Source organism: Salvelinus alpinus, chromosome 23, assembly GCF_045679555.1.
Source record: "Salvelinus alpinus chromosome 23, SLU_Salpinus.1, whole genome shotgun sequence".
NCBI lineage: Eukaryota > Metazoa > Chordata > Actinopteri > Salmoniformes > Salmonidae > Salvelinus > Salvelinus alpinus.
In genome coordinates this window covers 740,884-754,094 of record NC_092108.1, presented here as the reverse complement: position 1 = coordinate 754,094, position 13,211 = coordinate 740,884, and the positions used below count along the sequence as shown (strand labels likewise).

Genomic DNA, 13,211 nt, shown 5'->3' with positions numbered 1-13,211 from the left:
TGACAAAAACGGTCAGAAACCGTCTCAGAGAAGCTCATCTGTGTGCTCGTCATCCTCACCAGGGTCTTGACCTGACTGCAGTTCGGCGTCGTAACTGACTTCAGTGGGGAAAATGCTCACCTTGGATGGCCACTGGTAGGTTGGATGAATCCCGGTTTCAACTGTACCGGGCAGATGGCAGACAGTGTGTATGGTGTTGTGTGGGTGAGCCGTTGGCTGATCAACGATGTGAACAGAGTGCCCCATGGTGGCGGTGGGGTTATGGTATGGGCAGGCATAAACTAAGAACAACAAACACAATTACATTTTATCGATGGCAATTTGAATACACAGAGATACCGTGATGAGATCCTGTGGCCCATCGTTGTGCCATTCATCCACCTCCATCACCTCATGTTTCAGCATGATAATGCACGGCTCCATGTTACAAGGATCTGTACACAATTCCTAGAAGCTGAACATGTCCCAGTTCTTCCATGACCTGCATCCAGTCATGTAAATCCATAGATTAGGGCCTGATGCATTTATTTAAACTAACTAATTTCCTTATGAACTGGAACTCAGTAAAATCTCTGAAATTGTTGCATGTTAGATCAGTGTACTATGAACGATATGTTGTAGATGCTTATTTCTCCTGTCTCCTCTCAGGCGGTGACTGTTCAGTCTGTGAAGGTAGAGGAGGAGGATGATGATGATATGGACCTCTTTGGGAGTGATGAGGAGGAGGATGAAGAGGTAGAGAGGCTGAAGGAGGAGAGAATCGCTGCCTACGCTGCCAAGAAGTCCAAGAAACCAGCGCTCATCGCCAAGTCCTCTATCCTGCTGGATGTCAAGCCTGTACGTTGTCCCTCTGTTCCATGTCCCCTGTCCTCTGTCCTTCTATCCTGCTGGATGTCAAGCCTGTACGTTGTCCCTCTGTTCCATGTCCCCTGTCCTCTGTCCTTCTATCCTGCTGGATGTCAAGCCTGTACGTTGTCCCTCTGTTCCATGTCCCCTGTCCTCTGTCCTTCTATCCTGCTGGATGTCAAGCCTGTACGTTGTCCCTCTGTTCCATGTCCCCTGTCCTATGTCCTTCTATCCTGCTGGATGTCAAGCCTGTACGTTGTCCCTCTGTTCCATGTCCCCTGTCCTCTCTATCCTGCTGGATGTCAAGCCTGTACGTTGTCCCTCTGTTCCATGTCCCCTGTCCTCTGTCCTTCTATCCTGCTGGATGTCAAGCCTGTACGTTGTCCCTCTGTTCCATGTCCCCTGTCCTATGTCCTTCTATCCTGCTGGATGTCAAGCCTGTACGTTGTCCCTCTGTTCCATGTCCCCTGTCCTCTCTATCCTGCTGGATGTCAAGCCTGTACGTTGTCCCTCTGTTCCATGTCCCCTGTCCTCTCTATCCTGCTGGATGTCAAGCCTGTACGTTGTCCCTCTGTTCCATGTCCCCTGTCCTTCTATCCTGCTGGATGTCAAGTCTGTATGTCAGTAGTTGAAACGAGTTGAAAGGCGGAAGGCGTATCTAATGCTTTCTCCCTCCCCTCCTCTCTCTCCTCTCTCTCCCTCCTCTCCTCTCCCTCCTCTCCTCTCCTCTCCCTCCTCTCTCTCCTCTCCTCTCTCTCCTCTCTCTCCTCTCTCTCCCTCCTCTCCCTCCTCTCCCTCCTCTCCCTCCTCTCCTCTCCTCTCCCTCCTCTCTCTCCTCTCCTCTCCCTCCTCTCTCTCCTCTCCTCTCCCTCCTCTCTCTCCCTCCTCTCCCTCCTCTCCCTCCTCTCCTCTCTCTCCTCTCTCTCCTCTCTCTCCTCTCTCTCCTCTCCCTCCTCTCTCTCCTCTCTCTCCTCTCTCTCCTCTCTCTCCTCTCCCTCCTCTCCTCTCCTCTCCCTCCTCTCCTCTCCTCTCTCTCCTCTCCTCTCCTCTCTCCTCTCTCCTCTCTCCTCTCTCTCCTCTCCCTCCTCTCTCTCCTCTCCCTCCTCCCTCCTCTCTCCTCTCCCTCCTCTCCTCTCTCTCCTCTCCCTCCTCTCTCTCCTCTCCCTCCCCTCTCCTCTCTCTCCCTCCCCTCCTCTCCCTCCCCTCCTCTCCCTCCCCTCCTCTCCCTCCCCTCCTCTCTCTCCCTCCCCTCCTCTCCCTCCTCTCTCTCCTCTCTCTTCCTCCCCTCCTCTCCCTTCCCTCCTCTCCCTCCCCTCCTCTCCCTCCTCTCCTCTCTCTCCCTCCCCTCCTCTCCCTCCCCTCCTCTCCCTCCTCTCTTCCTCCTCTCTCTCTCCTCTCCCTCCTCTCTCACCTCTCCTCTCCCTCCTCTCCCTCCTCTCTCTCCCTCCCCTCTCTCCCTCCCCTCCTCTCTCCCTCCCCTCCTCTCTCCCTCCCCTCCTCTCTCCCTCCCCTCCTCTCTCCCTCCCCTCCTCTCTCCCTCCCCTCCTCTCTCTCCTCTCCTCTCCCTCCCCTCCTCTCCCTCCTCTTTCCCTCCTCTCCCTCTCCCTCTCTCTCTCCTCTCTCTCCCTCTCTCTCTCCTCTCCCTCCTCTCTCCCTCCTCTCTCTCCTCCCCTCCTCTCCCTCCCCTCCTCTCCCTCCCCTCCTCTCTCCCTCCTCTCTCCTCTCTCTCTCTCTCTCTCTCTCCTCTCTCTCTCTCTCCCTCCTCTCCCTCTTCTCCCTCCTCTCCCTCCTCTCTCTCCTCCCCTCCTCTCTTCCTCCTCTCTCTCCTCTCTCTCCTCTCCTCCTCTCCCTCCTCTCCCTCCTCTCCCTCCCCTCCTCTCCCTCCCCTCCTCTCCCTCCCCTCCTCTCCCTCCCCTCCTCTCTCTCTCTCCCTCTCCTCTCCCTCCTCCCCTCCTCTCTCCCTCCTCTCTCTCTCCTCTCCCTCCTCTCTCTCTCCTCTCCCTCCCCTCCTCTCTCTCTCCCTCTCCTCTCTCTCCCTCCTCTCCCTCCTCTCCTCTCCCTCTCCCTCCTCTCCCTCCCCTCCTCTCCCTCCTCTCCCTCCCCTCCTCTCCCTCCCCTCCTCTCCCTCCCCTCCTCTCCCTCCCCTCCTCTCCCTCCTCTCCTCTCCCTCCCCTCCTCTCCCTCCCCTCCTCTCCCTCCCCTCCTCTCTCTCTCCTCTCTCTCTCCCTCCCCTCCTCTCTCTCTCCTCTCCCTCCTCTCTCCTCTCTCTCTCCTCTCCCTCCTCTCTCCTCTCTCTCTCCTCTCCCTCCTCTCCCTCTCCTCTCTCCCTCCTCTCCCTCCTCTCCCTCTCCCTCCCCTCCTCTCCCTCCCCTCTCCCTCCCCTCCTCTCCCTCCTCTCTCCCTCCTCTCTCTCCCTCCTCTCTCTCCCTCCTCTCCTCTCCCCTCCCCTCTCTCCCTCCTCTCTCTCCCTCCCCTCCTCTCCCTCCCCTCCTCTCCCTCCTCTCCCTCTTTTCCCTCCTCTCCCTCCTCTCCCTCCTCCCCCTCCTCCCTCTCTCCCTCCCCTCACCTCTCCTCTCTCTCTCCTCTCCCTCCTCTCTCTCCTCTCCCTCCTCTCCCTCCTCTCTCTCCCTCCCCTCCTCTCTCTCTCCTCTCCCTCCTCCCCTCCTCTCTTCCTCCCCTCCTCTCCCTCCCCTCTCTCCCTCCTCTCTCTCTCCTCTCTCTCTCCTCTCCCTCCTCTCTCCTCTCCCCTCCTCCCCTCCTCTCTCCCTCCTCCCCTCCTCTCTCCCTCCTCTCTCTCCTCTCCCTCCTCTCCCTCCTCTCCCTCTTTTCCCTCTTTTCCCTCCTCTCCCTCCTCCCCCTCCTCCCCTCCTCTCTTCCTCCTCTCTCTCCTCTCTCTCCCTCCCCTCCTCTCCCTCCCCTCCTCTCTCTCTCCCTCCTCTCCCTCCTCTCCCTCCTCCCCTCCTCTCTCCCTCCTCTCTCTCTCCTCTCTCTCCTCTCTCTCTCCTCTCCCTCCCCTCCTCTCTCTCTCCTCTCTCCCTCCCCTCCTCTCCCTCCTCTCCCTCCCCTCCTCTCCCTCCCCTCCTCTCTCTCTCCCTCCCCTCCTCTCCCTCCCCTCCTCTCCCTCCCCTCCTCTCCCTTCCCTCCTCTCCCTTCCCTCCTCTCTCTCTCCTCTCTCTCTCCTCTCTCTCTCCCTCCCCTCCCTCCTCTCCCTCCTCTCCCTCCTCCCCTCCTCTCTCTCTCCTCTCCCTCCTCTCTCCTCTCTCTCTCCTCTCCCTCCTCTCCCTCCCCTCCTCTCTCTCTCCTCTCTCTCTCTCCTCTCCCTCCTCTCCCTCCCCTCTCCCTCCCCTCCCCTCCTCTCTCTCTCCTCTCTCCCTCCTCTCTCTCTCCTCTCTCTCTCTCCTCCTCTCCTCTCTCTCTCCTCTCTCTCCCTCCTCTCTCTCCCTCCCCTCTCTCCCTCCCCTCTCTCCCTCCCCTCCTCTCCCTCTTTTCCCTCCTCTCCCTCCTCCCCCTCCTCCCTCTCTCTCCCTCCCCTCTCCTCTCTCTCCTCTCCTCCTCTCCCTCCTCTCCCTCCTCTCTCTCCTCTCCCTCCTCTCCCTCCTCTCTCTCCCTCCCCTCCTCTCTCTCTCCTCTCCCTCCTCTCCCTCCTCCCCTCCTCCCCTCCTCTCTTCCTCCTCTCTCTCCTCTCTCTCCCTCCCCTCCTCTCCCTCCCCTCCTCTCCCTCCCCTCCTCTCCCTCCCCTCTCTCCCTCCTCTCTCCTCTCCCTCCTCTCTCTCCCTCCTCTCCCTCCTCTCTCTCCTCTCCCTCCTCCCCTCCTCTCTCCCTCCTCTCTCTCTCCTCTCTCTCCTCTCCCTCCTCTCCCTCCCCTCCTCTCTCTCTCCTCTCTCCCTCCCCTCCTCTCCCTCCCCTCCTCTCCCTCCCCTCCTCTCTCCCTCCTCTCTATCTCCTCTCCCTCCCTCCTCTCCCTCCCTCCTCTCTCTCCCTCCTCTCTCTCCCTCCTCTCTCTCCCTCCTCTCTCTCCCTCCTCTCTCTCCCTCCTCTCTCTCCCTCCTCTCTCTCCCTCCTCTCTCTCCCTCCTCTCTCTCCCTCCTCTCTCCCTCCCCTCCTCTCTCCCTCCCCTCCTCTCTCCCTCCTCTCTCCCTCCTCTCCTCTCTCCCTCCTCTCCTCTCTCCTCCCCTCCCCTCCTCTCCCTCCCTCAGTGGGATGATGAGACAGACATGTCTAAGCTGGAGGAGTGTGTGAGGTCTGTTGTAGCTGACGGTCTGCTGTGGGGTCAGTCCAAGCTGGTTCCCGTGGGTTACGGCATAAAGAAGCTCCAGATCGGGTGTGTTGTCGAGGACGACAAGGTGGGGACAGACCTGCTAGAGGAAGAGATCACCAAGTTTGAGGACTATGTGAGTATTACTAATGTATCATAGTGGTCTGTTATGTTAGTATTACTAATGTATTATAGTGGTCTGAGGACTATGTTAGTATTACTAATGTATTATAGTGGTCTGAGGACTATGTTAGTATTACTAATGTATTATAGTGGTCTGAGGACTATGTTAGTATTACTAATGTATCATAGTGGTCTGTTATGTTAGTATTACTAATGTATCATAGTGGTCTGAGGACTATGTTAGTATTACTAATGTATTATAGTGGTCTGAGGACTATGTTAGTATTACTAATGTATCATAGTGGTCTGAGGACTATGTTAGTATTACTAATGTATTATAGTGGTCTGAGGACTATGTTAGTATTACTAATGTATTATAGTGGTCTGAGGACTATGTTAGTATTACTAATGTATCATAGTGGTCTGAGGACTATGTTAGTATTACTAATGTATTATAGTGGTCTGAGGACTATGTTAGTATTACTAATGTATCATAGTGGTCTGAGGACTATGTTAGTATTACTAATGTATCATAGTGGTCTGAGGACTATGTTAGTATTACTAATGTATCATAGTGGTCTGAGGACTATGTTAGTATTACTAATGTATCATAGTGGTCTGAGGACTATGTTAGTATTACTAATGTATCATAGTGGTCTGAGGTCAGTATTACTAATGTATTATAGTGGTCTGAGGACTATGTTAGTATTACTAATGTATTATAGTGGTCTGAGGACTATGTTAGTATTACTAATGTATTATAGTGGTCTGAGGACTATGTTAGTATTACTAATGTATCATAGTGGTCTGAGGACTATGTTAGTATTACTAATGTATTATAGTGGTCTGAGGACTATGTTAGTATTACTAATGTATTATAGTGGTCTGAGGACTATGTTAGTATTACTAATGTATTATAGTGGTCTGAGGACTATGTTAGTATTACTAATGTATTATAGTGGTCTGAGGACTATGTTAGTATTACTAATGTATTATAGTGGTCTGAGGACTATGTTAGTATTACTAATGTATCATAGTGGTCTGAGGACTATGTTAGTATTACTAACGTATCATAGTGGTCTGAGGACTATGTTAGTATTACTAATGTATCATAGTGGTCTGAGGACTATGTTAGTATTACTAATGTATCATAGTGGTCTGAGGACTATGTTAGTATTACTAATGTATTATAGTGGTCTGAGGACTATGTTAGTATTACTAATGTATTATAGTGGTCTGAGGACTATGTTAGTATTACTAATGTATCATAGTGGTCTGAGGACTATGTTAGTATTACTAATGTATTATAGTGGTCTGAGGACTATGTTAGTATTACTAATGTATTATAGTGGTCTGAGGACTATGTTAGTATTACTAATGTATCATAGTGGTCTGTTATGTTAGTATTACTAATGTATCATAGTGGTCTGAGGACTATGTTAGTATTACTAATGTATTATAGTGGTCTGAGGACTATGTTAGTATTACTAATGTATCATAGTGGTCTGAGGACTATGTTAGTATTACTAATGTATCATAGTGGTCTGAGGACTATGTTAGTATTACTAATGTATTATAGTGGTCTGAGGACTATGTTAGTATTACTAATGTATTATAGTGGTCTGAGGACTATGTTAGTATTACTAATGTATTATAGTGGTCTGAGGACTATGTTAGTATTACTAATGTATCATAGTGGTCTGAGGACTATGGTAGTATTACTAATGTATCATAGTGGTCTGAAGACTATGTTAGTATTACTAATGTATTATAGTGGTCTGAGGACTATGTTAGTATTACTAATGTATTATAGTGGTCTGAGGACTATGTTAGTATTACTAATGTATCATAGTGGTCTGAGGACTATGTTAGTATTACTAACGTATCATAGTGGTCTGAGGACTATGTTAGTATTACTAACGTATTATAGTGGTCTGAGGACTATGTTAGTATTACTAATGTATCATAGTGGTCTGAGGACTATGTTAGTATTACTAATGTATTATAGTGGTCTGAGGACTATGTTAGTATTACTAATGTATTATAGTGGTCTGAGGACTATGTTAGTATTACTAACGTATCATAGTGGTCTGAGGACTATGTTAGTATTACTAATGTATTATAGTGGTCTGAGGACTATGTTAGTATTACTAATGTATCATAGTGGTCTGAAGACTATGTTAGTATTACTAATGTATTATAGTGGTCTGAGGACTATGTTAGTATTACTAATGTATTATAGTGGTCTGAGGACTATGTTAGTATTACTAATGTATCATAGTGGTCTGAGGACTATGTTAGTATTACTAACGTATCATAGTGGTCTGAGGACTATGTTAGTATTACTAACGTATCATAGTGGTCTGAGGACTATGTTAGTATTACTAATGTATCATAGTGGTCTGAGGACTATGTTAGTATTACTAATGTATTATAGTGGTCTGAGGACTATGTTAGTATTACTAATGTATTATAGTGGTCTGAGGACTATGTTAGTATTACTAATGTATTATAGTGGTCTGAGGACTATGTTAGTATTACTAATGTATTATAGTGGTCTGAGGACTATGTTAGTATTACTAATGTATCATAGTGGTCTGAGGACTATGTTAGTATTACTAATGTATTATAGTGGTCTGAGGACTATGTTAGTATTACTAATGTATTATAGTGGTCTGAGGACTATGTTAGTATTACTAATGTATTATAGTGGTCTGAGGACTATGTTAGTATTACTAATGTATTATAGTGGTCTGAGGACTATGTTAGTATTACTAATGTATCATAGTGGTCTGAGGACTATGTTAGTATTACTAATGTATTATAGTGGTCTGAGGACTATGTTAGTATTACTAACGTATTATAGTGGTCTGAGGACTATGTTAGTATTACTAATGTATCATAGTGGTCTGAGGACTATGTTAGTATTACTAATGTATCATAGTGGTCTGAGGACTATGTTAGTATTACTAATGTATCATAGTGGTCTGTTATGTTAGTATTACTAATGTATTATAGTGGTCTGAGGACTATGTTAGTATTACTAATGTATCATAGTGGTCTGAGGACTATGTTAGTATTACTAATGTATCATAGTGGTCTGTTATGTTAGTATTACTAATGTATCATAGTGGTCTGAGGACTATGTTAGTATTACTAATGTATCATAGTGGTCTGAGGACTATGTTAGTATTACTAATGTATTATAGTGGTCTGAGGACTATGTTAGTATTACTAATGTATCATAGTGGTCTGAGGACTATGTTAGTATTACTAATGTATTATAGTGGTCTGAGGACTATGTTAGTATTACTAATGTATCATAGTGGTCTGAGGACTATGTTAGTATTACTAATGTATTATAGTGGTCTGAGGACTATGTTAGTATTACTAATGTATCATAGTGGTCTGAGGACTATGTTAGTATTACTAATGTATCATAGTGGTCTGTTATGTTAGTATTACTAATGTATCATAGTGGTCTGAGGACTATGTTAGTATTACTAATGTATTATAGTGGTCTGAGGACTATGTTAGTATTACTAATGTATCATAGTGGTCTGTTATGTTAGTATTACTAATGTATTATAGTGGTCTGAGGACTATGTTAGTATTACTAATGTATTATAGTGGTCTGAGGACTATGTTAGTATTACTAATGTATCATAGTGGTCTGAGGACTATGTTAGTATTACTAACGTATCATAGTGGTCTGAGGACTATGTTAGTATTACTAACGTATCATAGTGGTCTGAGGACTATGTTAGTATTACTAATGTATCATAGTGGTCTGTTATGTTAGTATTACTAATGTATTATAGTGGTCTGAGGACTATGTTAGTATTACTAATGTATTATAGTGGTCTGAGGACTATGTTAGTATTACTAATGTATCATAGTGGTCTGAGGACTATGTTAGTATTACTAATGTATTATAGTGGTCTGAGGACTATGTTAGTATTACTAATGTATTATAGTGGTCTGAGGACTATGTTAGTATTACTAATGTATTATAGTGGTCTGAGGACTATGTTAGTATTACTAATGTATTATAGTGGTCTGAGGACTATGTTAGTATTACTAATGTATCATAGTGGTCTGAGGACTATGTTAGTATTACTAATGTATCATAGTGGTCTGAGGACTATGTTAGTATTACTAATGTATTATAGTGGTCTGAGGACTATGTTAGTATTACTAATGTATTATAGTGGTCTGAGGACTATGTTAGTATTACTAATGTATTATAGTGGTCTGAGGACTATGTTAGTATTACTAATGTATCATAGTGGTCTGAGGACTATGTTAGTATTACTAATGTATCATAGTGGTCTGAGGACTATGTTAGTATTACTAATGTATTATAGTGGTCTGAGGACTATGTTAGTATTACTAATGTATTATAGTGGTCTGAGGACTATGTTAGTATTACTAATGTATTATAGTGGTCTGAGGACTATGTTAGTATTACTAATGTATCATAGTGGTCTGAAGACTATGTTAGTATTACTAATGTATTATAGTGGTCTGAGGACTATGTTAGTATTACTAATGTATTATAGTGGTCTGAGGACTATGTTAGTATTACTAATGTATCATAGTGGTCTGAGGACTATGTTAGTATTACTAACGTATCATAGTGGTCTGAGGACTATGTTAGTATTACTAACGTATTATAGTGGTCTGAGGACTATGTTAGTATTACTAATGTATCATAGTGGTCTGAGGACTATGTTAGTATTACTAATGTATTATAGTGGTCTGAGGACTATGTTAGTATTACTAATGTATTATAGTGGTCTGAGGACTATGTTAGTATTACTAACGTATCATAGTGGTCTGAGGACTATGTTAGTATTACTAATGTATTATAGTGGTCTGAGGACTATGTTAGTATTACTAATGTATCATAGTGGTCTGAAGACTATGTTAGTATTACTAATGTATTATAGTGGTCTGAGGACTATGTTAGTATTACTAATGTATTATAGTGGTCTGAGGACTATGTTAGTATTACTAATGTATCATAGTGGTCTGAGGACTATGTTAGTATTACTAACGTATCATAGTGGTCTGAGGACTATGTTAGTATTACTAACGTATCATAGTGGTCTGAGGACTATGTTAGTATTACTAATGTATCATAGTGGTCTGAGGACTATGTTAGTATTACTAATGTATTATAGTGGTCTGAGGACTATGTTAGTATTACTAATGTATTATAGTGGTCTGAGGACTATGTTAGTATTACTAATGTATTATAGTGGTCTGAGGACTATGTTAGTATTACTAATGTATTATAGTGGTCTGAGGACTATGTTAGTATTACTAATGTATCATAGTGGTCTGAGGACTATGTTAGTATTACTAATGTATTATAGTGGTCTGAGGACTATGTTAGTATTACTAATGTATTATAGTGGTCTGAGGACTATGTTAGTATTACTAATGTATTATAGTGGTCTGAGGACTATGTTAGTATTACTAATGTATTATAGTGGTCTGAGGACTATGTTAGTATTACTAATGTATCATAGTGGTCTGAGGACTATGTTAGTATTACTAATGTATTATAGTGGTCTGAGGACTATGTTAGTATTACTAACGTATTATAGTGGTCTGAGGACTATGTTAGTATTACTAATGTATCATAGTGGTCTGAGGACTATGTTAGTATTACTAATGTATCATAGTGGTCTGAGGACTATGTTAGTATTACTAATGTATCATAGTGGTCTGTTATGTTAGTATTACTAATGTATTATAGTGGTCTGAGGACTATGTTAGTATTACTAATGTATCATAGTGGTCTGAGGACTATGTTAGTATTACTAATGTATCATAGTGGTCTGTTATGTTAGTATTACTAATGTATCATAGTGGTCTGAGGACTATGTTAGTATTACTAATGTATCATAGTGGTCTGAGGACTATGTTAGTATTACTAATGTATTATAGTGGTCTGAGGACTATGTTAGTATTACTAATGTATCATAGTGGTCTGAGGACTATGTTAGTATTACTAATGTATTATAGTGGTCTGAGGACTATGTTAGTATTACTAATGTATCATAGTGGTCTGAGGACTATGTTAGTATTACTAATGTATTATAGTGGTCTGAGGACTATGTTAGTATTACTAATGTATCATAGTGGTCTGAGGACTATGTTAGTATTACTAATGTATCATAGTGGTCTGTTATGTTAGTATTACTAATGTATCATAGTGGTCTGAGGACTATGTTAGTATTACTAATGTATTATAGTGGTCTGAGGACTATGTTAGTATTACTAATGTATCATAGTGGTCTGTTATGTTAGTATTACTAATGTATTATAGTGGTCTGAGGACTATGTTAGTATTACTAATGTATTATAGTGGTCTGAGGACTATGTTAGTATTACTAATGTATCATAGTGGTCTGAGGACTATGTTAGTATTACTAACGTATCATAGTGGTCTGAGGACTATGTTAGTATTACTAACGTATCATAGTGGTCTGAGGACTATGTTAGTATTACTAATGTATCATAGTGGTCTGTTATGTTAGTATTACTAATGTATTATAGTGGTCTGAGGACTATGTTAGTATTACTAATGTATTATAGTGGTCTGAGGACTATGTTAGTATTACTAATGTATCATAGTGGTCTGAGGACTATGTTAGTATTACTAATGTATTATAGTGGTCTGAGGACTATGTTAGTATTACTAATGTATTATAGTGGTCTGAGGACTATGTTAGTATTACTAATGTATTATAGTGGTCTGAGGACTATGTTAGTATTACTAATGTATCATAGTGGTCTGAGGACTATGTTAGTATTACTAATGTATCATAGTGGTCTGAGGACTATGTTAGTATTACTAATGTATTATAGTGGTCTGAGGACTATGTTAGTATTACTAATGTATCATAGTGGTCTGAGGACTATGTTAGTATTACTAATGTATCATAGTGGTCAGAGGACTATGTTAGTATTACTAATGTATTATAGTGGTCTGAGGACTATGTTAGTATTACTAATGTATTATAGTGGTCTGAGGACTATGTTAGTATTACTAATGTATCATAGTGGTCTGAGGACTATGTTAGTATTACTAATGTATTATAGTGGTCTGAGGACTATGTTAGTATTACTAATGTATTATAGTGGTCTGAGGACTATGTTAGTATTACTAATGTATTATAGTGGTCTGAGGACTATGTTAGTATTACTAATGTATTATAGTGGTCTGAGGACTATGTTAGTATTACTAATGTATCATAGTGGTCTGAGGACTATGTTAGTATTACTAATGTATCATAGTGGTCTGAGGACTATGTTAGTATTACTAATGTATTATAGTGGTCTGAGGACTATGTTAGTATTACTAATGTATTATAGTGGTCTGAGGACTATGTTAGTATTACTAATGTATCATAGTGGTCTGAGGACTATGTTAGTATTACTAATGTATCATAGTGGTCTGAGGACTATGTTAGTATTACTAATGTATTATAGTGGTCTGAGGACTATGTTAGTATTACTAATGTATCATAGTGGTCTGAGGACTATGTTAGTATTACTAATGTATCATAGTGGTCTGAGGACTATGTTAGTATTACTAATGTATTATAGTGGTCTGAGGACTATGTTAGTATTACTAATGTATTATAGTGGTCTGAGGACTATGTTAGTATTACTAATGTATCATAGTGGTCTGAGGTCTATGTTAGTATTACTAATGTATTATAGTGGTCTGAGGACTATGTTAGTATTACTAATGTATTATAGTGGTCTGAGGACTATGTTAGTATTACTAATGTATTATAGTGGTCTGAGGACTATGTTAGTATTACTAATGTATTATAGTGGTCTGAGGACTATTAGTATTACTAATGTATTATAGTGGTCTGAGGACTATGTTAGTATTACTAATGTATTATAGTGGTCTGAGGACTATGTTAGTATTACTAATGTATTATAGTGGTCTGAGGACTAT

The 13,211-nt window shown here is 42.8% G+C and overlaps 1 protein-coding gene across 3 annotated transcripts in view; it reads left to right on the top strand.

Annotated features, from left to right (window-relative positions):
- Positions 1-13,211, top strand: part of LOC139550037 (elongation factor 1-delta-like) — a 51,871-nt gene that overhangs the window by 21,843 nt on the left and 16,817 nt on the right. For all 3 annotated transcript variants that reach the window (XM_071360615.1, XM_071360613.1, XM_071360612.1), the window contains 2 exons: positions 649-837; positions 5,043-5,237. In XM_071360615.1, the coding sequence (XP_071216716.1) occupies positions 649-837; positions 5,043-5,237 (384 nt within the window). The remainder of the gene's footprint in view (positions 1-648; positions 838-5,042; positions 5,238-13,211) is intronic.